This window comes from Lacerta agilis, chromosome 2, assembly GCF_009819535.1.
Source record: "Lacerta agilis isolate rLacAgi1 chromosome 2, rLacAgi1.pri, whole genome shotgun sequence".
NCBI lineage: Eukaryota > Metazoa > Chordata > Lepidosauria > Squamata > Lacertidae > Lacerta > Lacerta agilis.
In genome coordinates, this window is record NC_046313.1 from 99,729,112 (window position 1) to 99,752,611 (window position 23,500).

A 23,500-nucleotide genomic window follows, 5' to 3' on the forward strand; every position below is an offset into this window, starting at 1 on the left:
TCAATGTTGATTTTATAGCTGATTGAAATGCTGCCTCTCTTTTTGTAGCCCCACTTGCTGAAAAGCAGGGGGGGGGTGGAGCTGGTAAATTTCCAGGGTGGGAGATTTTCCGAGAGCAGATGCAGCTCATCAGAGCTCTTCAAAGCTGCTTCTGGCTAGCAGCTGCCAGTTCAGATATCTAAGAACGCACTGTTCCTAGGGACATTTTGTAGAGAAAAGGCCTGCACGGTGTCCCCTGAAAATTGAATTAAGACCCACAAATTGTCTACGGAAAAGGTTTTGCCTTGTCTTTCATTGACAGCCCCCTTCAACTGCCCTTTCAAAAGCTCAGCACAGCACTGGTAATTAATATCAAATGGCTCAGTCAAAGTTTTTGTGATGCCGAGGCATCCAGTTGTAGGCACTCCTGATCACGACTTACCTTGTAGTGAGAAAGCATTTAATTAGCAGGACAATATTTGTCATGGGGGCGGGGCTTGGGGAGTGAGAGGAGGTTGGGTGGAGGCCCTGAGCTAATATGGAAGAGTAGGGAGAGAGAATGAGAGGGAGGGAGGGAGGGAGGGAGGGAGAGAGAGAGAGAGAGAGAGAGAGAGAGAGAGAGAGAGAGAGAGAGAGAGATGTTTTACCTCTTTGGGTTATTTCCTCCATTGCAATTGACCCATGCCAATGCAATGAGAAGGTCATCAGACTGTTCTAATGCAGTCGTCCACTCAGCCCTGGTAAATGTTTGGGTTTTTCTTCATTTTGCTCTGGCAGCACTGGGGCAGGGATGGTTTCCATCAATCGGGTGCTGCTTCCAATGCTCACACATGGATTGCTGGCTAGCATCCCAGAATATTGGAGCAGGATGTGGCATGGATTATTTTTGGATAGCAGGGCTTTCTGAGAAGAGAGGAGAGGTATTCATATACAGTTGGAGGACTTATCTCTTTCTTCATTGTATATGTGTGTATACAAGGAGGAGAGAGAGAGACTTGTGTATACTCTCTCGTATATATGTACACACAAGTCTCTCTCTTTCTCTCGAGACAGGTGGATGCCAACCAACAATTACCAGTTGAAATCCAGCAACATCTGGAGGGCCAAGTGTTCCCCAGCCTGCCCTAAATACTACCAACCATTCAGAGGACCAAAACAGGATGGCTGCATTGAACTCTGTTATATTATTAACTCTAGTATGATCGCCGAAGAATTGATGCTTTTGAATTATGGTGCTGGAGGAGACTCTTGAGAGTCCCATGGACTGCAAGAAGATCAAACCTATCCATTCTCAAGGAAATCGGCCCTGAGTGCTCACTAGAAGGACAGATCCTGAAGTTGAGGCTCCAGTACTTTGGCCACCTCATGAGAAGAGAAGACTCCCTGGAAAAGACCCTGATGTTGGGAAAGATGGAGGGCACAAGGAGAAGGGGACGACAAAGGATGAGATGGTTGGACAGTATTCTCGAAGCTACTAACATGAGTTTGGCCAAACTGCGGGAGGCAGTGAAGGATAGGCGTGCCTGGCGTGCTCTGGTCCATGGGGTCACGAAGAGTCGGACACGACTGAACGACTGAACAACAACAACAACAACAAATATATTAGACCAGTTCCATACATTGTCTTACTTATACAGTGCAGAGAAAAGGTTTCATGGCTAACATTAGAACGAGAAGTAATCAAATTACCATGTTTAAATATCCGTTCTGTTCTGTGTGGGGAAAGAAATACATGCCACAAGAGATCTCTTAAAATCTATTTGCCAGGCCTACGTTGGAAATTTGAGATGAGTAGAAATTTAAATTGTGCCTAACAAGAGCATTGTTAATGCACCTTAAAATTGTGTATATATGTAACGATAAGGACTGGATTAAGGTGAAGCAGGCACACTGTTGCATACATTATTATTATTATTTTTGCAAGCTACTCTGTAAGTCGTAACACTCCTTCCTCCTGCCTATTATTCATCATTTCAAGAAAAGACTCTTCTTAATTCAACAAATGAAATTTGCTAGCTGGCATAAGAGAATGGTTCTGCTTAAGATGTTACATTAGTCTTTTTTTCCAGGATTAAAGGTTTGTTTCTGTGTCGCTTTTAAAAATGACTATAAATTATAAGGCCAAGAGCACTGGATATCATCCATGTTGCAGAAATGCACAATTGAAATTTTGGTAAAGCAGACTGCTGCAGCTGCTGCTGCTGCTGCTGTTGTTATTATTATTATTACTACAGTATATAGTATACAGTATACAACAACTGTGTGCATCCTTGTGTTAGTATGACTAAGAATAATTTAATGGACAGAAACTGAAGGATAAACAAACATTAACAAATGATTGTGCAGGTTACATATGTATGTTAAGTTCTGTGTTACAAAAAAAAACATAATGGAAAAATTGTTTGGAATTAGCTTATTTCATCCACGGAGGCAGAATTCCCAAGTGCAGAAGATTGTTTGGGATGTGTGGCTGTAACTCAGATATAAAAAAAAGTTAGCTGTAGGCAAGGGAGATACAGAATTGGTGAATTTTAAGGTGGGCGGGATGAATTTATTTGTATAAATGTGTTGAGAAAGCAGACACACATTTTTACAGAATAGCATAGTGTGTATCTTCTAATGCCCTGTTCCATCTAGTATACATTTTATGACATATAAAGTTCAAAATAGGTGAACAGAATAATGACAGAAACAAAGACAGCCTGAAGAGGACAAAGTGTAAAAAAAAACATGCCCTTCACCCTTTCTGTTAGCGTTCAAAGATTTGTAACCTTGGGGGAGGGATGGAGAAGGAGAGAATCCGGAAGGTATATATGCTACTAATGTGATGCAACTGCAAAATGGCAGTGGGAAATGAAGCTTTAATATTGTATCTCTTTATGGGCACAGTTTAGAAATCTTCCTCATGTCGTTAAAGGGCCTCTAGCCAATCGGAATGGGGAGGAAATTCTCATCCAGATCCACCTATCTGACAATAGGCAGAAACAATCCATCTGTCAACCTTTCCCAAAATAATATGCTCCTAACCCTATAGCGGAAGAGTCGGACACGACTGAACGACTGAACAACAACAAACCCTATAGCAGCAGTTCATGTCATGTTCTCTACAGTCCCAGAAATGCTCAGCCAGATAGAATTACAGGTCAGCACAGTCAGTTCCAGAGCACTGATTTTCAACTTTCTGTCATCGGGGAACTATCTGCACCCTTTTTTGCTGGGCAAACCCTTTGTGAAGCCTTATTAGTGTAATAATAATAATAATAATAATAATATTTCTTATTTATACCCCGCTCATCGGGCCAGGTTTCCCCAGCCACTCTGGGCAGCTCCCAACATAATTACTGATGATGATGATGATGATAATGATGATGATGATGATCAATAAAACATCAGACATTAAAAACTTCCCTAAACAGAGCTGCTTTCGGGTGTCATTTTTTATTTTTTATTTTGTTCTAAAAGATAGTTGTTTATTTCCTTGACATCAGATGGGAGGGCATTCCACAGGGCGGGCGCCACTACCAAGAAGGCCCTCTGCCTTGTTCCCTGTAGCCTCACATCTCACAGTGAGGGAACCGCCAGAAGGCCTTCGGCGCTGAACTTCAGTGTCCGGGCTGAACGATGGGGGTGGAGACACTCCTTCAGGAATACTGGGCCGAGACACAGTATATTTGCATCACACTTTCCCCCCACCATGGAACTTACAGCAACACGCATGTGGTTCCCAGACAGTCCCCCCCCCCATCCAGGCATTGATCAGACCCAGACCTGCTTAGCTTCAGGAAGGTGGCTGCATCACATGCCTTCAGAATGTGCCAAAGAAGCGTGTTAATGAACTGTGCACGGGAAGTATAACGTCCTGCCCATTGTATGCTGTGGGGATGCCATCATTTGCTCAGATATTATGTGGTGCTGTGCATTTGCACTTACCAGAAACGTACGCTTTCTGCTTAATGTCTTCCCTACACTTCTGTAAGATGACATTGGGATTAGACTGTACCGTCCAAGTCTGTTATGAGCCCAACTCAGTTAAAGCATGCTTGGAGGGCATCCAGGTATTATACATGTTCTCCTCTGGATATATCCTCTGGTGCAGATAACACTGCTACAAATGTTTGCAAGCCCTTTGCCAAGCTAATCTTTCCTTTCAAGAATACCATCTCAACTGGAGCCAAAATGGAATTTGGTCAAGATCTGAGATATATACCATTCACAGAATGGAGTCTGCATATTCAGTAGATTATAATACATTTGGAGACTTTATTTCATATAGATCAGAAACATGATTGGCTGCATAATTTTGGAAGATGCAGAATTCTCCAGGTGGCCCAGTGAGTAGATGAATGCTCATATAAGGCATTTTAGGTCCAGGCTCCAGCCAGGCAGCTGTGGGAAACATCTGGCTCCACTTCTTACCTGGAGACTTCCCTACCATGGAGCAGGCAACACTAAGAGGTTTTACAAACTGGAGTGGGCTTTAGAGTGATCCACTTAGACATGGAGAACCTGCTCTTGTGTTTTATAACAATACCCCAGGCTTCGCATAACTTGTGTCCCAGGCTTCACATAACTTGTTGTTGTTCAGTCGTTCAGTCATGTCTGACTCTTCGTGACCCCATGGACCAGAGCACACCAGGCACGCCTATCTTTCACTGCCTCCTGCAGTTTGGCCAAACTCATGCTAGTCGCTTCGAGAACGCTGTCCAACTATCTCATCCTCTGTCGTCCCCTTCTCCTTGTGCCCTCCATCTTTCCCAACATCAGGGTCTTTTCTAGGGAGTCTTCTCTTCTCATGAGGTGGCCAAAGTACTGGAGCCTCAACTTCAGGATCTGTTCTTCCAGTAAGCACTCAGGGCTGATTTCTTTATGGATGGATAAGTTTGATCTTTTTGCAGTCCATGGGACTCTCAAGAGTCTCCTCCAGCACCATAATTCAAAAGCATCAATTCTTCGGCGATCAGTCTTCTTTATGGTCCAGCTCTCACTTCCATACATTACTACTGGGAAAACCATAGCTTTATCTATACGGACCTTTGTCGGCAAGGTGATGTCTCTGCTTTTTAAGATGCTGTCTAGGTTTGTCATTGCTTTCCTCCCAAGAAGCAGGCGTCTTTTAATTTCGTGACTGCTGTCACCATCTGCAGTGATCATGGAGCCCAAGAAAGTAAAATCTCTCACTGCACATAACTAGGGATGTGCAAAATTCCCTTCTTTTCACTTCTGTGGCCTTCTTTGTTTGAGACATTTAAATGAATACAAAGGTGAGGAAATGGGGGCTCTTGGGGAAGGGGGAGGCAACCTGCTGGGACAACTTGGCAGGGGGTAGGTGAGGTCTCTAGTTCATGACTACCTAGCTCTGCTACAAAATTGTGGAACTTGCTGGGACGAGTCAGATGTTTGACTGCAGCTGCAGCAGCACTATCCGTGGTCCTGAAACCATACCTTGATCACTCTACAAGGTGCTGATTTTTGCCTTCCCATGCCGCACCCCCCTGCCTGTCTAAAGAATCAGGAACTTCTGGCTTCCCCTTCTTTTTCAGATATTCACCTCTCCTTGGTGGTGAAGAACCGTTTGAATCACAACACCTCACATTGGCCTGGATCATATGATCATCCCAAGGTTCATAAACCATGGTTTGAGAAACCATGAACTAGCATCAGGACCAAAACTAGCATCCTCCTTTAGGGCTCTCTTCCTCACTTTGTGCAGCACAAATCCCATCTTCGAAACAAAACAGAAAATTCTTTCCAGTAGCACCTTAGAGACCAACTGAGTTTGTTCTTGGTATGAGCTTTCGTGTGCATGCACACTTCATCTTGTATGAGTTCCCTGTTACTTCCAAACTAGAGAATTCTTGTTAATGTTGGCTCATGCCAAACTTGGAAAAGAAGCCAGGCTCACCAGTAAGAATGTATTGAGGAACTCTGGCTTAATAAACTATGGTTAATGAGGAGAGGAGGGAGAAGTTCCATAGTGCCAGAGGATGTATGCTGCACAAGCAGAACATCAGAACTTGATACAACCCACAGTTGCCCACTGCTCTTCGGCATTTTTTTTATTCACCTGGTTATTATTTTTGCATTGGGTTATTTGTCAATTGTTTTGCATTTACTGATTTCAGTAATTTATAGACCACTTGATACCAGAGTTCCTAAGCAGTGTCTTTGCATTGTTTCTGGATTACCTTGTGTTTTAATTTTAAAAAGTGGGATACATTTCCCCTCTAAACAATGAAAACTTGTCTCAGTTCTACTTTGCATTTCCGCAAGCAGCCCTGTTGTTAACATAGCTCTTATTGACAGGCAAACTTCAGGAGTGAAAATGCAACGGCTGAAACCAAGCCATCTGTCTTCTCATATATTGTTTGTTGACCAATAAACTGGGATTATTAGCATATCTCCATATTCTGCCCACCCACCCACCCACCCTTTTAATTTGTGCTGTGTTTTTCCAAATCCCAATTTTGCTGCTAGCTATAGTGCTGTGCCCTTTTTACATTTTCCTACGCAGATTTCATCCTGCTTAGGTGGCGATGTTACATTAGAAAGCCATTTCCTACCGTAGCAAGGAGTATATGATCCAATAGCTGTAGGCAAATTAACCACATTATTGTTGTTCCACTGGCAGAAAACTCATTTTCATTTTGATATTAGCTCCAGGTATGTTATAAATCCATCTTGTAACATTATTAAAAGGGGATTTTTATTTTATTTTTTTGCGGGGCGGGGGAAGTAAGGGTAAAAAGGCTCAGCGTGTAACATTGGCAACTTCTGCCTCCAGCACTTAGGGAGGGGCTTAAAATGAATGCAAATTTTGTCATATAAATTCTATGCAACTGCAAAATGGTTGAGCGAGAGGAGCGACTGTCGCTTGAGCTGCTGTTTTATGTAACAGGGTTACAACGGTGTGTGGAATGAATCGGCAAGCAAGTTATGGAAGACAACAGGCCTCATGCTTTTAAAACTGAGGTTCTGTCTTAGTGCGGGAGTTAAAGGAGAAAGTCCAGAAAAGAGTAGATATACGTGTTGGGCTGCAAGGGACACCAAGCTAAATCCTACCAATTTTGTGTATCAGGGTGTGGAAAGCTTGACACTACAACAGATGCAGGTGAAAATGGCAGCCCTTCCCTCCACCCCGGCAACATCTAGGGATACTCTGTGTACGATATATGATGACATGTTGGTGTGGGGGCAGGGATTCTTCGGTCACAAGATGCATAGGGCATCTTGTCTATCAAAATTGTCTATCAAAAAATTGTCTCTCAGAAACTTCACTCTTGTGGTTTATCACCACAACAGCTACTCACTTTGGGTTTTAGTAAAGCAAACAGTCTAATTTGCAGCGCCTAAATGATATTGAGCATCAGAACAACATGGCCACAATAAAGAAATTTTGCCCATGTTATGACTATTTTCCACCTTCCCATTTCAACTCTTTGGCACCCTATTTGCATAACCTAGCAATTCTAAAATATAGACGCGCTTTTACTCTCGCAAGATTGAATGTATTGCCCTCAGCTGTACTTGAGGGGCGATTCCAACAGATTCCACACGAAAAATGCCTATGTCCCTGTGGAGATGGCAGTACCGAATCGGTGGCGCATGCCCTTCTGGCTTGCACTCTTTATAAAGACTTGAGGAATGAGATTATCACCCCTCTTTTATTGTCCATTCCAGGTCGCCCAACCACTGCCACAGTGTCCTTTCTCTTGGCAGATCAAGGTGAACAGGTGACAGCAAAGTTTGCAAAGTTTTTAGCTGGGGCAATCAGAATAAGATCCACTATTTGACTATTGAGTCAAAACCCTAAAATGTATTTTATATAATTGCCTTTTTATTTTTATTCTTTGTATATCGTATTGTTGATTTATTGCTATGGCCGATGGCTGACTCAAATAAAGATTCATTCATTCATTCATTCATTCAGGTAAGCACCTGCTCACTGGGTTGTGCTTGTGTTCAAGAACAGACCAGCAGCTAGTGGAGTTTTTTTTTCTTTTCCTTTCCCAACACTTGCGAGGTGTGTGGGCTGAAGGCACACAAGGCCATCACCTTGCTAATGCTAAGCATTCTTTCGCGTACATTGGGAAAGGCTCAGTGGTTCAATCCCCCAGCATCCCCAGGTAGGGCAGGGGGAAATTCCCTACCTGACATGCCAAATGGATTAATGGTTTGACAGGGTATAAGGCAGCTCCCTATGTTCCAACAAATATTGCTGGCTTCAAGCTATAGCTACAATTTTTGTCCCATCTTCAAGGGGTGTCCCTCTTTGCAGTGATCTAAGTGCAATTTTGTGAGTTCACGGATAACTGTGGTTAGGCTGTCTCTTTTCAGGAGAGATCACAGATGGTGCAGCAGCCTAAACTGGGGCTAATCCCGCCTTGCGTTGGATTTTTTAAGGCACACCCTGTTTCTTTGTTGTGTGTTGTTGATTCAAATCATATATTTCCCCCTTGCTGTTTAAGGCTGTTTCCCTGATTTTGTTCCGTTTCGTTTTGGGGTTTGAGTTTTCTTGGTCCAGGAAGTCATGGGTATGATTAATAGATCATATATCTTTCACAGGACAAGAATAGTTTCTGGTTGCTGGTGCCACTGTTGATATGGCTATAGAAAAATCCGCCCCCTTGGCTCATCCATCTGTAGATAGGAGGTTGGGCCAAAGAGAACCAGTGAAGATCATGAAGGTGCAGCATGGTGTCAGAAGGAAATGAGAAAGGGCTGCATTTGCCCTCATGGCTTGGAGGTTCAACATCCCTGTATTAAATAGTTATTGCCTGCCTTTAGATCTTTTGGTTTATAGACAATACAAATAACTTGATATAGGGAGGCAGGTTCCTTTTCTTTTTAAATAACTTGATGCGAGCTTTCTCTGCCTGTCTCATTCAATGCAACATGCTCCTTCTAAAGGGAGATTTCAAAGAGATTATAGCTGGATTTACAACTTGGGGAAAAGGGAGGCTGAGTTCTATGGAATGGCAATTTGACATACGTTGGTTTGTTTTAACTTGGCAGAACAAAATAAGTAGTGGTGCATGCTAATGGTATTTTTCAATTCCCTCATCCCAGTTCTACACCTCAGCTAATATCTGGGAATCTGGAAAGATGAAAACGGCCTTTTTCTTTACCAAAAAAAAAAAAAAGTACTGTGTTTTCAAAATGAAAATCTAAGCCCAATATAATTTCTCTTCTTATTTTAGGCACACTGCTGTTAACCTTTAAATGCAATCAATCTTTGATGATGCTAAGGCTGCTCTGTAGGGATGGTAATTGATTCTCAAACTTGGTCTTGCGGCCTACAGAAAGACTCTACTATTCTGAGTTTCACTACGCAGCCGCCTGCTGTAATTATGACTGGGGTGTTTCCCATTTCTTCTGTGGGCACCTCATCATAGTTTTGGAGGAACTTGTGCTGTCAAGGTTCATATAAAGCAGATCTATCTGGAAAGATGGTTAACCGATTTGCAGGATATGTTCAGTTTGTAGGGCCACAGGGTTAAAAGTACAGTGGTACCTCGGGTTGCAGACGCTTCAGGTTACATACTCCGCTAACCCAGAAACAGTACCTCAGGTTAAGAACTTTGCTTCAGGATGAGAACAGAAATCGCACAGCGGTGGCACAGCAGCAGCAGGAGGCCCCATTAGCTAAAGTGGTACTTCAGGTTAAGAACAGTTTCAGGTTAGAAACAGCACATTCGTTATAAATTTGCATCTGGATGGAGTGAAAGTAGCCACTTGGTAGAACGTGTGATCCTGCAGCCATCAATGATGCATATAGATGCTCCCATATTAAATAAGAACAGAATCAGAAGCTCCCTATTGTGGCATTTCTGGGTTGGGGACTGGGTTGATCAAGACTGACATGGTCTTGGGGTGCAGCTAGTGAGCCCCGATAAGGAGACTCGCCTCGCCCCAGGTAAGACCTGTGGCAACTCTTAGGTGCTTTTACCATCAGTTAAATGTATATTTTCATTCAGGGCTTCAGCTGGTTGTTATTGGTTGAACTTGCCCTTTGTGTTTTTCATCTCCTGATAGCATGAGGCGGTTCCAGGTTTTAATTGTGACTGTCAGCCGCTTTGGTAGCAATATGATCTGAAAAGCAGTATATAAATTGGATGGATGGGTAGACCGATAAAGAAATAATACAAGGTCTCCTCCAACCGATCAAGTCTGGAAATCAAATCTTCATACAAAGTGCTGAGCAATCTGAAAGTACCAAGATTTTATTATTATTTTTCATTAACCAACCTACTGTATTTCCTTGCCACACAGCATAAATATATAAACACACTCTTTCCAAGATGGGCCCTTCTTCAAGCAGATGCTTACCAAGGTCTGACTTCTTGAGTTTCCTGATTAATTACCCTCCTCTTTTAGCTTGAGCAGAATAAGCACCGACTGTCACTTTTGATCTCTTGTAAACAGTGAGGCTCCTTGAATATTTCTTTGTGCAAAAAAAGAAGAAGAAAGGGGATTCATTTCCTCACACGTGTCTCCTAGTGTGACATTCCACCCAAGCTCACAATTGGGTCTCGTGTTATTTTATTAAAATCAAGAGTGCTACAGAATGGCATACTTTTCTCGTCTTCTTTCAGGCTGCAAGCCCTTGAGGAAAGCACAATGCGGTTGAATAACTGATTCACATGAAGAGGGTCTCTCTCTCTCTCTCTCTCTCTCTCTCTGTGTGTGTGTGTGTGTGTGTGTATATCTGCTTCTCATTCTTTACAGCAAGAACTGCACATTTCAGAAATGTACACTATTGCTGCCACCTCCCAAATCTAGGGCTAGATGTGGCTTTGATAGGCCTGTGTGTTCTGAGACTCTTCAACATACCTGGATATCACAGGGGAAGGAAAGGACTAGAAGGCCAGCACTGGGTTCAAAGGTTCCTCTGCAAAGGTGGCCCCCTCCTTACACTGGTGTGCCACAGGTCAACATTTCAAATTTTCCACAGTGCTGCAGTGATGCTATGTCAGGTACCTCTGGGAATCATGGGACATTTAATAAAGCAGGCAGCTCCCAGACTCAGCTGCCAGTCTGTGGACTGCAGACCAGGCCATTTTCAGCAGCATTGATCCCTGATGGGGATCTTGGGCAAGGGAAAATAAAAATATTAGGAAAACATGCTTTGCAAAACTGTATATGAGGCAAAACGGCACACAAAGCTGTTTAAATTTGATGAAATTGACACAAATGTGCTGATAAATCTTCATGGAGGCTTTTAAAAAACAAACCGATGTGGAAAACTAGAAGAGAAAACTTGGGAAGGGTGTGGAACAGGCCTGGTGAGGGCCAGGTGGAAAGACTTTGAGGGCCACGTTCAGTTCTTGTGCCTGAAGTTCCCCACCCATGTTTTGCACTAACAAGGTATGTGTGTGCTTTGATAAGCTCTGCAACAAAGCAATGTTAATGCAATTTTGACTGTGTGTGTGTGTCATATGTTCTTGAAATGGCTGGGGAAACCCAGCCCGATTTGGGGGGGGGGGGTTAGAAATAATAAATTATTATTGAAATGTGTGTGCATTGCTATGATGCAAGGGAACTGAAGGCAAGCTGGTACACACCACCAGTTCTGGAAATTTTCCAAGTTAGGCTGGAACTCAGGAGGAATAAGGAATGAGATCAATTTAAGGAACGATATTCATTTTCTCTTGTTCATGAGCCCCATTGCTTATTTAGCCAAAATGGCACGACCCGTACCCGTGAGCGAGATGTCTGACAGAGGAACCTCCCAAACTGCCCAATGAGGTGTGTGAGTTGGTCAGTAGCCAAAGAATAATTGCTGGGTGTTGCCAGGGAAGGAGTGCTTGAGAGGAATAGAAAACTGGAGGAAAGAAGGAATAGAACTGTTATGGAACCGAGTGGGCAATCTGCTCGTCCCTCTTCATAACATTTGCTGACCCTCGTGCCTCTCCTCCAGTTCTGTTACCATCCCTACCTGCAATGTCCTTGAAAAGGAGTCTCCAGGTAGCACCAATTAACCTCATTCTTCATCTTTCCATCCCTTCCTTCCCCTCCCCAGCTCCAGCATCACGATAAAGAGGCGGAGGATTCCCCCAGCAAGTGGAGATCTGACGACGAAATGGCCGTGGAAGCAGCAAGCCTCGAGAAGTATTTTAAGTGAAAACATGAGGTAATTATCCGGCCAAGGACTGGTGTAATCCTTTTGTTTATACAGCACCTTACATATCCTAGAATTATAAGGTTACGGTCCCTAGAATTCTGCAGGCGGATCACGTGAGATGATGCTGTAATGAGACAGCAGCTCACAAGATCTAACATGATTTTCACCCTCTTGCCTTGGCGTTTCCTCCAACCCCCCTCATACACAGTAAGGTATGGAAGATGGAAATAGATGGGTTATGCAGCCTGCCTGTTCCCCTTCAACTAGCTTGCTGCCCTCAGGGGTTATGGAGGAGGCCTACTGATCAGCAGTGCTGAGTGCTAGCCTGGCTGGTTCTGTACATGAAACTGTCCTTTGCCTCAGGCAGCAAAAATGTCTTGGGTCTGGCCCTGTGTGAGATACTGCACCTCTCCATCCCCAGGCTTCCTGCTTTATGACAGAACACGCCAACCCCTGCACTGTGATAATATCACACCCCGTGACTTCGAGTTTTTGTCGTAGGGCTGTTGCTCCGGCATTACCGCCACCGTGCCAGCTTTCGTTTAATGGGTTTCCCATCTCTGAAATCTTCATTCTGATTCCCACTTTCAGAACAGACCCACTGCAGAGCTCGGTGCTCTGCTCTGGAAAAGAATGACATTTTAAAAGGCAAGGCCGTTTCCCAGCAAGGCCTCTGAAAAGTGCATCGCTTTCATGTCCTTCCTTTGGACCCAAAGGGCAGACTATCCTATAGAAACGGATTGGCCCCCTGAGACCAGTTTGTGATGCAGCGAGATGGACAGAGACATGATGACAGCCCGGCTGTTCTTTCATTTCTCCGGCACTTTTCAAACCATTTCATATTTCTTCTTCAAGGGAGCCCCAAAAGAGGGGGTGATAAATGTATCATCAGGGTGGTTTCGTTTTTGACAGTCCACAATTTAGGAGGATCCTCTGGCTAAATTTCACGAACCATTTACCTGTGTTGCTGCAGAGACCAGAACATTGCAGCATGTCCTGAGCCGTTTGGTACTTTTCAGTTTGTTGAACCCTCTTCATTAGGCTCTTCTTTGCGCACTGTTGCTCCCCCTATCATAATGTATGCACTATCCAGTGGAATATGCCAGGGTTGTCCAAAGGTTATTGTCCATTGAGGGCAGACTGCTGGACCCCTCAAACCCCTGTTGCAACATGCATGCCTCCAGCATGATCTCAGTGCTCTGGGTCCGGCAGTTCCCATCCCTCGTGGCTAATTAAATATAGCTACTGGGGTACCCTTTATCAAGAGAGACGAGAGTCAAGGGGAGTGCAACCTTGCACCTTCTCCTCCGTCTCTTGGCGGTTTTTAAAGTCATCAACTCTGTGGGATGGGTACTGAAGGCAGTTGTTCCTTTCTTGCCTCCAGGGTTGGTGCCAAAGAGTAGCACAGGGGGAGTGTTCTTTGGCCCCCTAGCAATTTTGCTATTGGCTTCCTCAGTTCACATCATTATCATTATTATCATCATCATTATTTTTCAGGTTTCAATGAATTCCGATCCTCCCCCCCCCTCTCATGGCAGACAGCCAAGGAAGTAGACAAGGAAGCTCTTACTGAGTCTTTATTCAATAATCACAGTCAGAGGTCTCTGTATGCTGCCTACTGGGTTAATGGGGTTGCTCCAACTGAGCTCCTCCCACTCCTTTCCTAGCAAAAGCACTTCCCCTTGCGGCAGCCACCAAGGGCTAATTGTCTTTGAGTCCTTTCAATGCATGTTGGGTTCTGGGAGAAGGTGGGGTCAGAAATGCTCTCCAGTGATAATGTGTCAGCTGGCTGCTCTGTCTCTGTCTCCCCCTTCTCCTCTCCCAACACCTCCGAATGCTTCTGTTCACCTGTCTCTGAGCTGTGACCTTCCTCAAACCACTGCTGTAATTCAATACTGCCTTCCTCTTCCCTGGAAAGTTCAGGAGGGAGGGGGTCGGTCTCCACCATTCCTCTTCAGTCTCACCCCCCTCAGTCCAGTCCCTGACACCATCATAATCATCATTATCAAATTATACCCCGCCTTTTTCCTCCAATGAGCTCAAGGTGGTATACATGATTCTCCTCCTCATTTAATCCCCACCACAGCACTGTGAGGTAGGTTGGGCTGAGAGACAGTGAGCGTCATGGCCAAGCGGAGATTCGAACCCTGGTCTCTCAGGTCCTAGTCCAGCACGTTAACCACTACACCATGCTTGCTCAGTATTACCCTCAGTGCCATTTCACAGCTACATGAAGTCACTGGGAGCAGTCATTAAGGGATTTGGAACGTGGTGGCATCACCACGCTGATGACACCCAACTCCGTAACATCTGAAATCAGTTGTTGTTACTGTATGCATTAGTCAGTTGCTTAATAAATAAATAAATAAATAGGAAGCTCAAAGTGACTTTCCAAAACGAATAGTTATGGCTGTGCAGGGACTGGGTGACAGTGGTGGGCTGGATGAGAATCCTGGTTGTGAGAGAGAAAAAAGTTCAGGAAATGGGTCATTTTCCTGTTCTGGAAGAAGTCGCCCTACTTCTGAGGAAGCAGGTACACAGCTTTGGGTGTTTCTAGGTCAGACATAGGCAAAGAAGTTTTTGGCCTACAACTCCTATTATCCCTAGCCAACAGGACCAGTGGTCAGGGATGATGGGAGTTGTAGTCCCAAAACATCTGGAGGGCCGAGTTTGCCTATGCCTATTCTAGATCCATCTCTGCCATTGGAAGCCCAAATGGCCCTCACAGAGGTATGATTCTCAAGAGTTTGCTGAGAAGAGGGATTAATCATTAAAACCACTTTGTAGAATTGTAGCTCTGCGAGGGGGTGGAGGTGTCTCCTAGCAACTCTCAGCCCCCTTAACAAACTACAGATCCCAGAATTCTTTGGAGGAAGCCGTGGTATCATCATGCTTTAAATGTATGGCGTTAATGTGGCCTAAGCCAGGCAAGGGGACATCCTATGTTGAGAGAATAATGCACATGATTCTAAACTAATGCACATGATAAATGGACATAAATCTGATATCAGGAATCACAAGACAGAGAAACCAGTAGGAGAACACTTCAGTCTCCCAGGACATTCTATAAAAGATCTCAAAGTAGCTGTCTTAATACAAAGGAATTTCAGAAATACACTGGAAAGAGAAGTGGCTGAATTGCAACTAATCACCAAACTTAAAACCATGGAGAAACCTGGTCTGAACAAAGACATTGGATTCTTATCTCATTATACACGACAAAGCTATCTTTAGCCATCTCACTCCTTGCCTTCCCTGCAAGACTAATTGCAGCCGTTAAGAGTCGTCAACAGGTTTTCCACACCTATCAGCCGATCACCCATTCCCACCACCCGTTTGAGTAATACCCCTCCCCACTCCCTCACTGTATTTAAGGGTTTGGTGACTTCCATCTCAGTGTATCTGAAGAAGTGTGCATGCACACGAAAGCTCATACCAAGAACAAACTTAGTTGGTCTCTAAGGTGCTACTGGAAGGATTTTTTTATTTTATTTTGTTTTGATTCTAAACTGTGCAACATGAAGCTGATCGCCTGCTTGGAAAGGGTCATAGCCAACTTTGCAACTAAATGTTTCGGCCAGGGTTCCTTCCTCCTTTGTTGCCAGGTGTCCTCACCCTGTGATTTCCCCCCATCTCTGCTCTCTGTCACTGGTTGTTGCCTAAGCTTCTGGAGGGCAGCTGCTTTGGACGGCGAAGGTATTGGAGAGAACGAAACACAGGGCTTATCCATCCTTAACTTTTGCCCCACTTTTTCCAAGGCACAAGTTTGCCCTTTAAAGCTCCACATCCGAGTGATCCCTTCTACACAAAGGTAAGTGTGGATAAGCCCAAGGCCCTGCGGTTTCTGGTTTCTTTCCCCATGTCTGCCTAGCCTAAGATGCCACCTCCAATCCTATAAACTAAAACCGGTTTCAGTCCATCCCTTGCAGTGAACACCACTAGCAATGGGCTAGAGTGAAAGTAGAGCAATATAAAATTCAGAATCAACGTTGGGACAAATTGCACATTCAGGGCTTCACAGAGAGGGGGGGGGAAATGGGAGAATTAAGTGCTTCTTTATTATACTCAAATGACTCCCCCCCCACTTCCCCGTTGCTCATATTAATGGGAAAGAAAGCAATCTGCAGTTCCTCAAGACCTTCTTGACCTGGAAGGCTTTGTAAGTGCTGGCGCTTGAATGTGTTAATGGGAGGAAAGAGAAATTGCAATTGAGAGAAGGTTTGGGGGATATATATATATATATATATATATATATATATATATATATATATTTTCATTACAATGTGATTTCTCATTTTGTGATCCCATTGTTCACAGCGAAAGCTTGTTAAATAAGTGGCACAATTGGCCGGCTAATCTGGCCCTGTTGAGCTGACCCTGTAAGGCCAATAATTGTATGGGAAGATAACTTGTTCTGAGCCAGCGTCAGAACTGCATGACAGGAATGTTGCAAATCATCAATGGAAGATGGGTACCTAGCGGATTGAGTTGGAGAGAGGGGGGGGAGCCTTTTGCTTTGGGAGCAACAAATAAGTCTTTTCCCTGCTTTCTGACATTACTCAGCTGGTTGGCTACTGTGAGAACAGGATGCTGGACTAGATGGGCCATTGGCATGATCCAGCAGGCAATGCCTGACACTCAGCTTTTTCTTTAGAAGAAAAATGTTGCATCGAGCTTGGAAGCTTTGCTATTGTACATTTGTGCACACACACAGGGCTAGATGAGCTTGTCTATGCTTGCAGGAAAGATTAAACAATAGTTGAGACGTTAAAAGGGTATACCAAGGGAGTTTATGTATGGGTCCCTAGCAATGTCACAGATACTATCCAGTAGGTAGCTGCGACACTGGCAGCGTATGCAACATTCACACGTGCCTGGGGAGGAGGACTGTGTTTTCATTTCCTCAATGCTTGGCAATGGATCTTCAAATTTCCTTGCAGCAGAAATGTTACCTTGAGAAAAGAGAACTCTGCTTCGGCTGCCCATCATCTTTTGCTCACGCTGCTACCCAGATCCCATTAGCTGCTGCTTTAGCAACTAGGGTTTAGGGGATCAGGCTGTACGATATGTAGGACTTAAGGCATTTAAAACTTGGTTGCAAGCCAGATGCTGCCACCTAGTTCCCATCCGGCCAAAATGTGCAGCTATTATATTTATGATGCATTAAGCCATAAGGCGGCATGTAATTGCCAGCGCTGGCACTTCTGTTGTGCAAACTGATGTGTAAAGTAAGCTCGCATGAGAGGGTCATTTAGAAGGCAGCAGTTAACAGGCCACATTTACAGCTGCAGACTGCTTTTCAGATGTGTGCAGATTCCTAGCATTGTGGGAATCGGGCGTCTCATTAGCGAGATAAACGTTTTGATGTTCTCATGTTCCTGCAGTTTTTTAAAATATATATATATTAAAAACACACACACAGAAATTTCACTCTGATCTATCAGGGCACTTTATAGAGCCAAAAGCTTTGTCCAACTCAAGCAGCAGACACCCGCTGACACAGTGGAACCTCCTGTTCCCTGCAGGTATCCAATCTGCTCCAGACGGTTGGGGGAGTCATCCAAAGTATATTTGCAGGGGCAGGGATGCGGGGAGAGGAGATGCACATGCCCAGAACTCCAATCTTGCCACATTAGACTCAAGCCTTTGAACGGATTGGTTCAATGATTTGGTTAAATGGATCAAACCTATCCATTCTGAAGGAAATCAGCCCTGAGTGCTCACTGGAAGGACAGGTCCTGAAGCTGAGGCTCCAATACTTTGGCCACCTCATGAGAAGAGAAGACTCCATAGAAAAGACCCTGATGTTGGGAAAGATGGAGGGCACAAGGAGAAGGGGACGACAGAGGATGAGATGGTTGGACAGTGTTCTCGAAGCGACTGGCATGAGTTTGGCCAAACTGCGGAAGGCAGTGAAAGATAGGCGTGCCTGGCGTGCTCTGGTCCATGGGGTCACGAAGAGTCGGACACGACTAAACGACTAAACAACAAAAGCCCATGTGAATAGGTGGTGTTCCCTCAACTTCTGAAATTCAGCTTTGGGAGTTTTGCCAGGTGTGTCTACCTTGGGAAAGATGCTTGACTGTTACCTTTCACACATGCACGTGCACCTGGGATAGTTGGCACCAAATGTCCCTGATTTGAAGGATAATGCCACGGAGGACCTTGGGAGCACCGTCATCCCGTGCCAGAGCCGCAAAGGGGCCTCTCTCTTGCTAGATGCAATCGATCTGCGTGAACCGGCTGCGACTGCACTCAGGAACTGTTTGCATATAATCCTTGCACAAATACGCATTTTGGTAATCAGCTGTGGATTTTGACACACTCCAAGCCTTAAGTGCTATTCATTATATCACCCACTCAGCCAGCCGTAAGAACCATTAATTATGAAGCAGCTACAGCGGCAGCTGACTCCTGCGTGGATCTCCTCCGTTGCGAGAGATGAGAAAGCAAATCTGCTCGCTCCAGAAGAAATATGTTTTCTGAAGGTCACCTTAATAAGCAAAACAGAACAAGAACCACATCTGTCAGTAGCACAAAACAGAGACAAAGTGTTTTCTTCCCGTAAGCAGTTTTAATGATTGGCTTTTTAAAAATAAAATAAAATAAAACAGTATGGAAAGCGGAGAATGGAAAGCAGCCCAGCATCACATTTCAGGAATGGGTTTCTTCTCTAAAATGAGTTTTCTCACAGTAGTAAGAAACAAGTAAATAAGGAGTAATATTTTCCCGCCCCCTCCTTTTCAAGTGAATTCCAGGGAAATATAATATTGGCAGAAGGTTTGTAGACAAACAGAACCTGGCGGTGGTGAAATCTAAAAAAAAACTCTACAAGTAACGTGCTGAAAGTGAGGTGGTGGGTGGAAAGGAAGGCTGGGATGAGTGGGTGGGAAAATCCATACCTCAAGCAGAAATATAAGCATGTAAGAGGGAAATGCAATTACTTCACCCAGATAATAATAATAATAATAAATTCTGTTATGTGTATGGGCACTCTGTTCCCCATAGGACTGTCACGCTTAGTGCTGTGCCGTGGTGTCTCTGAGTAAAATCCCACCTTCCCACTTTCCCCTCCCAAATCCAGCTCAATGAACATGCAATAACATTAGCTACACAGGAGCACACAGTTGTTCAATGGAGAGCTTCCAAACATGGCAATCAAACTATAACTTTCTTCTTATATCTCTGGCCTTGCATCTATCTATTTATCGATAGATGATAGATAGATAGATAGATAGATAGATAGATAGATAGATAGATAGATAGATAGATAGATAGATCGATATACTGTATTGGCCCAGATGTAAGCCGCACCCGCAAATAAACCGCACCTTTAAAATTCAAGGGGGGAGAGAGAGAGACAATACCCGAATATAAGCTGCTCCCTTAAAATTGGGTTACAGGCTGAAAATCGCTGCGGTTGGTAGAATTGTAACTCCGAGCCAGTTTAAGCCTTTGAACTTGCAAGCCCACCAAAGTTACCGTACAATCGCTAAAATCGCAAATCACTATTCAATTGCTACAATTCCGCAGGCACTCAAGATCGCAGATCGGCAGCAAAACATTTTTTGGTTCCGTATTACCGTATGTCTGTTTCAGCAGCGATATCGTAAAAGCCAGTTTTTGTAAGCCGCACCTTAACTTTTCACGGTTGGAATTTGGGGGGAAAGTGCAGCTTATATTCAGGCCAGTACGGTATAAGGGAAAGAATGCATGCTCCAGGAAGCCCAACACATCAAATCCAATCCTTCCACAACCACATTGCAGACAGACCCATTGGCATAAAATGTAAAAAAGAAAGAAAGAAAGGTAAAGGACCCCTGGACAGTTAAGTCCAGTCAAAGGCGACTATGGGGTGTGGCACTCATCTCACTTTTCAGGCCACCGACAGCTTTCCAGGTCATGTGGTCAGCATGACTAAACCGCTTCTGGCACAATGGGACACCATGGCGAGTGCCAGAGTGCACAGAAATGCCGTTTACCTTCCTGCCGCAGCAGTACCTATTTATCTACTCACACTTGTGTGCTTTAGAACTGCTAGGTTGGCAGAAGCTGGGACAGGGCAACAGGAACTCACCTCATCGTGCGGATTCAAACCACGAACCTTCTGATCGGCAAGCCCAAGAGACTCAGTGGTTTAGACCACAGTGCCACCCACTCCCTATTATATAGATATATAGATAACAATCAAGGAGGGTGAAAAGCAAGGCTGGGGTGTTGCGTGGCTGGAGAGTGTGTTGGAGTCCTGAGGTCCACTTAGAGAGGCTTGGAGGGCCGCATTTAGCCTACAGGCCTGACATTCCACACCCCTTTAGCATACATGCAGGTCCCACAATGCTTTCTGTGGGAACCATTTGTTAGGCAAACATTCGCTTCACGAGTCTATGATTTCCACTCTTTCCTATGGAAATATTTCTGGTGCTGGATTGGCTCGATCTCTCTCCATGGAAAGAAGAAACCAATCAGCAAAAGAGAGGGGGGACACAAACAGATTTGACTTCTCTATCCTGCTCTCTGTTTCATCCAATCTTGCCACTCTCTCTATGGTTTTCTCCTGAAAATGGCTGTTGCCGATCAGCAAAACAAACAAACAAACAAACAAACAAACAAACAAACAAGGAAGTAAGGAAGCCAGCTGTTGGGATATCTGAATCTGCAAAGCTTCTAGCAAGGTCTGGGCATAATTCTTTACATGCAGATAAGTGAGTTTTCAGATAGCGAGCGGGCAGGCAGTAGGACCCACTTTTATATCCGAAAGAGCTGATGGGGTTGCAGTACCTGTTTTCTGCAAGGATGAAACCACAAGTGGTTATCATAACTATTGCATGGTGGAAAGCTGAGCTGCATAACAATCCCTGGCAAATTCCCAGTGGCTGCTGACACTGCCAGCACTGGCCACTCTGCCATGTAGTTATCCTGGGAAAGAAAGGGAACCTGTGACTCTCCAAATGTTGTTGAGCACCCATCAGTCCCAGCCAGCATGGCCAATGCTCAGTTCAACAATATCTGGAGGGTCACAGGTTCCTTGAAAACTGCCTGAGAATCAAGAACCAACACCAACACAGTTCGGGCATAATCTATGTGTAGCAAATCCTGACTTCCTGTTATGCATGATGTTAGCCCTCACATCTGGCCACCCACCCTTGAGCACCTTCAAAGGGGCACTTGTGCACAATGGGACCCTTGAGTGCATGGGACACCTACACACATTCAGCTACTCACATGTAGGTTGGGGTGCCAGTGAACTACAACTTTGGGGGTGGACTAGAGGCGGGTCTGCACTCCACATTAACCTGCTATGCATAGATAATGTCAGAATGCGGCTCTCATATCTTCGCCCTGCCGATTTCTTTTTCTCCTTCACAATCACGATTCTGTCTTGGATAAATGCTAATGAGAGCTGGCTGATTGCTTAATCTCATAGCTTTTGCCTTGCTCACGTAAGGCACAAAATGTTACTGCATTTGACAAAACATCTTATTTTTTATGTCTAATCAGGCAACAAAGCACCTTTGGCGAAGTCTGGCTGAGGCAGAAGACAATGGAGGAAACCAGATGCCCTCCCTCCCTGCAAACCCCAATCTTTCCGGGACCTAAAGCTCAGGAGATGTCAATATATTCTGCAGAGATGCTGGATTCTTTCACAGGACGCTTTATTAACCTCACCTAAGGGTTGTTTCGGCAAAGATGCTTGATAGTTTGCATATCGCAGAGAATGCATTGAAGTTGTTGCTTTAATTTTCTATGAAAATAAAAAATAATAATAATCTGTTCCTTGGCCGAAAACAAATAAAGCATTAATAAAATAAATAGTTTCTCTGGGTTGTTTTTTTTTAAAAGATATCTTTTTATTAGGCATTGTGAAGTTGCAGCCCTCCAGATACTCTTAAGTCTCCAGCTCCGATCACCTATAAGCATTGGGCATGCTGGCTTGGATTGATAGGAGTTGAAATCCAACAGTACCTGGAAGTCCACAAGCGAGCCATGCCTGCCCAGCAGGAGGCTCTGCTGAGTTCTGATCCACCAGCAAAGGGAGCCCTTCCATTTGTGGAAGGGGCCCTCTGGACATTTGGAGATAATGCAGCTTTAGACTTATTTATTTCTCCACAAAATGACAAATAAGATTTGGTATCGAAGATGAGACAGAGATCGCACGACAATGGGCGTATCCGAACAGCTTTTTCCAACTGTAAATTTCCTCACCCTTCCCCCTACTCCCCCCCCCTCTTCCCAGTGAAGTAAACAAATAAAAAAAGAACACTCTGAGGGTGTCTGCAAATGAGGAGAAGAAGAAGAAGAAGAAGAAGAAGAAGAAGAAGAAGAAGAAGAAGAAGAAGAAGAAGAAGAAGAAGAAGAAGAAGAAGAAGAAGAAGAAGAAGAAGAAGAAGAAGAAGAAGAAGAAGAAACAGCAGAGGCAGAGGCAGAGCAGGGATGCTTTGGGAGACTGAAAGCCTTAAGAGCCCACAGCAAAACAAACACATGAGAGTGTGGCTCTTTGTTTCTGAATATTTATATTAAGTGCAGAATATCTATCGAAAGAAATCCACAGCCGTGCCGTCGGGATTGTTGAAAGTTGATGACCTACTTCAAATAGGCTCTGGGAGCTGGGAGCCTACCCTGCATTCAATAACTGCACGGCGAAATATGGAAAACTCTCGAGCGCAAGTTCTTGAACTTTTGTCACAGTGAAACTCGCGTCTTAAGAGCAAATAACTGGCCGTGTCTCTCTCTCTCGCTGTCTCCGAACATAACTAGCAAGCAAGGCAGGAGGATGTCTTTGTGAGAGGCTTTCCCTCTCCCACCCAAAAGCTGGCAGGGAAAGCATAAGGGAAATAAAAGGAGATGGGTGACAGAGAACAGAAACCCAGGTAAATTAGGATATCGTAGAATCATGGAATTGTAGGATCTTGTGGTCCAACCGCCCTGTAATGCAGGGAAATGCAGCTGTCTCATAAGGGGATTGAACCTGAAACCTTGCTCCATCTACCGATGTGGTCGATAAAGAATTGGCCAGATTGTAGCAGTGGCCCAAAGGCCTAACACAGATTCCCATGCACGCAAACTAACGAAAATGTAACAATCTCTGAGAATCAAGGTTTAGTTAACAATGCTTATTGTGCATGCGTATTAGATTAGGTAATGTACATGCGTACTAAACTGAAATGAGGTAATGAAATATGATTGGTTAAATTGAAATGCTTTGTCTGAAATGTTATAAATACCCCTGCCCAGACCTTTGGGCGGGGTTGCAGGCTTGCGGAAATGATTCGACTGTAACCCTTATTGCTTTGCAATAAAGAAAACAAAATGGACTCCTAGCTCCTCTAGTCTCTGAGTTTTATTGGCGTAGCTCAGAAGAAGGGCCTTTTGCCCAATGCAACAAGATGTCACCCAACCTTT

At 44.3% G+C, this 23,500-nt stretch overlaps 1 protein-coding gene across 1 annotated transcript in view; it reads left to right on the forward strand.

The window, feature by feature from the left end:
* Positions 1-21,891, forward strand: part of FHIT (fragile histidine triad diadenosine triphosphatase) — a 633,148-nt gene extending 611,257 nt beyond the window's left edge. The window contains exons 5-6 of the mRNA XM_033141324.1: positions 11,999-12,109; positions 21,599-21,891. Of these exons, the coding sequence (XP_032997215.1) occupies positions 11,999-12,100 (102 nt within the window). The 3' untranslated portion in view covers positions 12,101-12,109; positions 21,599-21,891. The remainder of the gene's footprint in view (positions 1-11,998; positions 12,110-21,598) is intronic.
* The last annotated feature ends 1,609 nt before the right edge of the window (positions 21,892-23,500 follow it).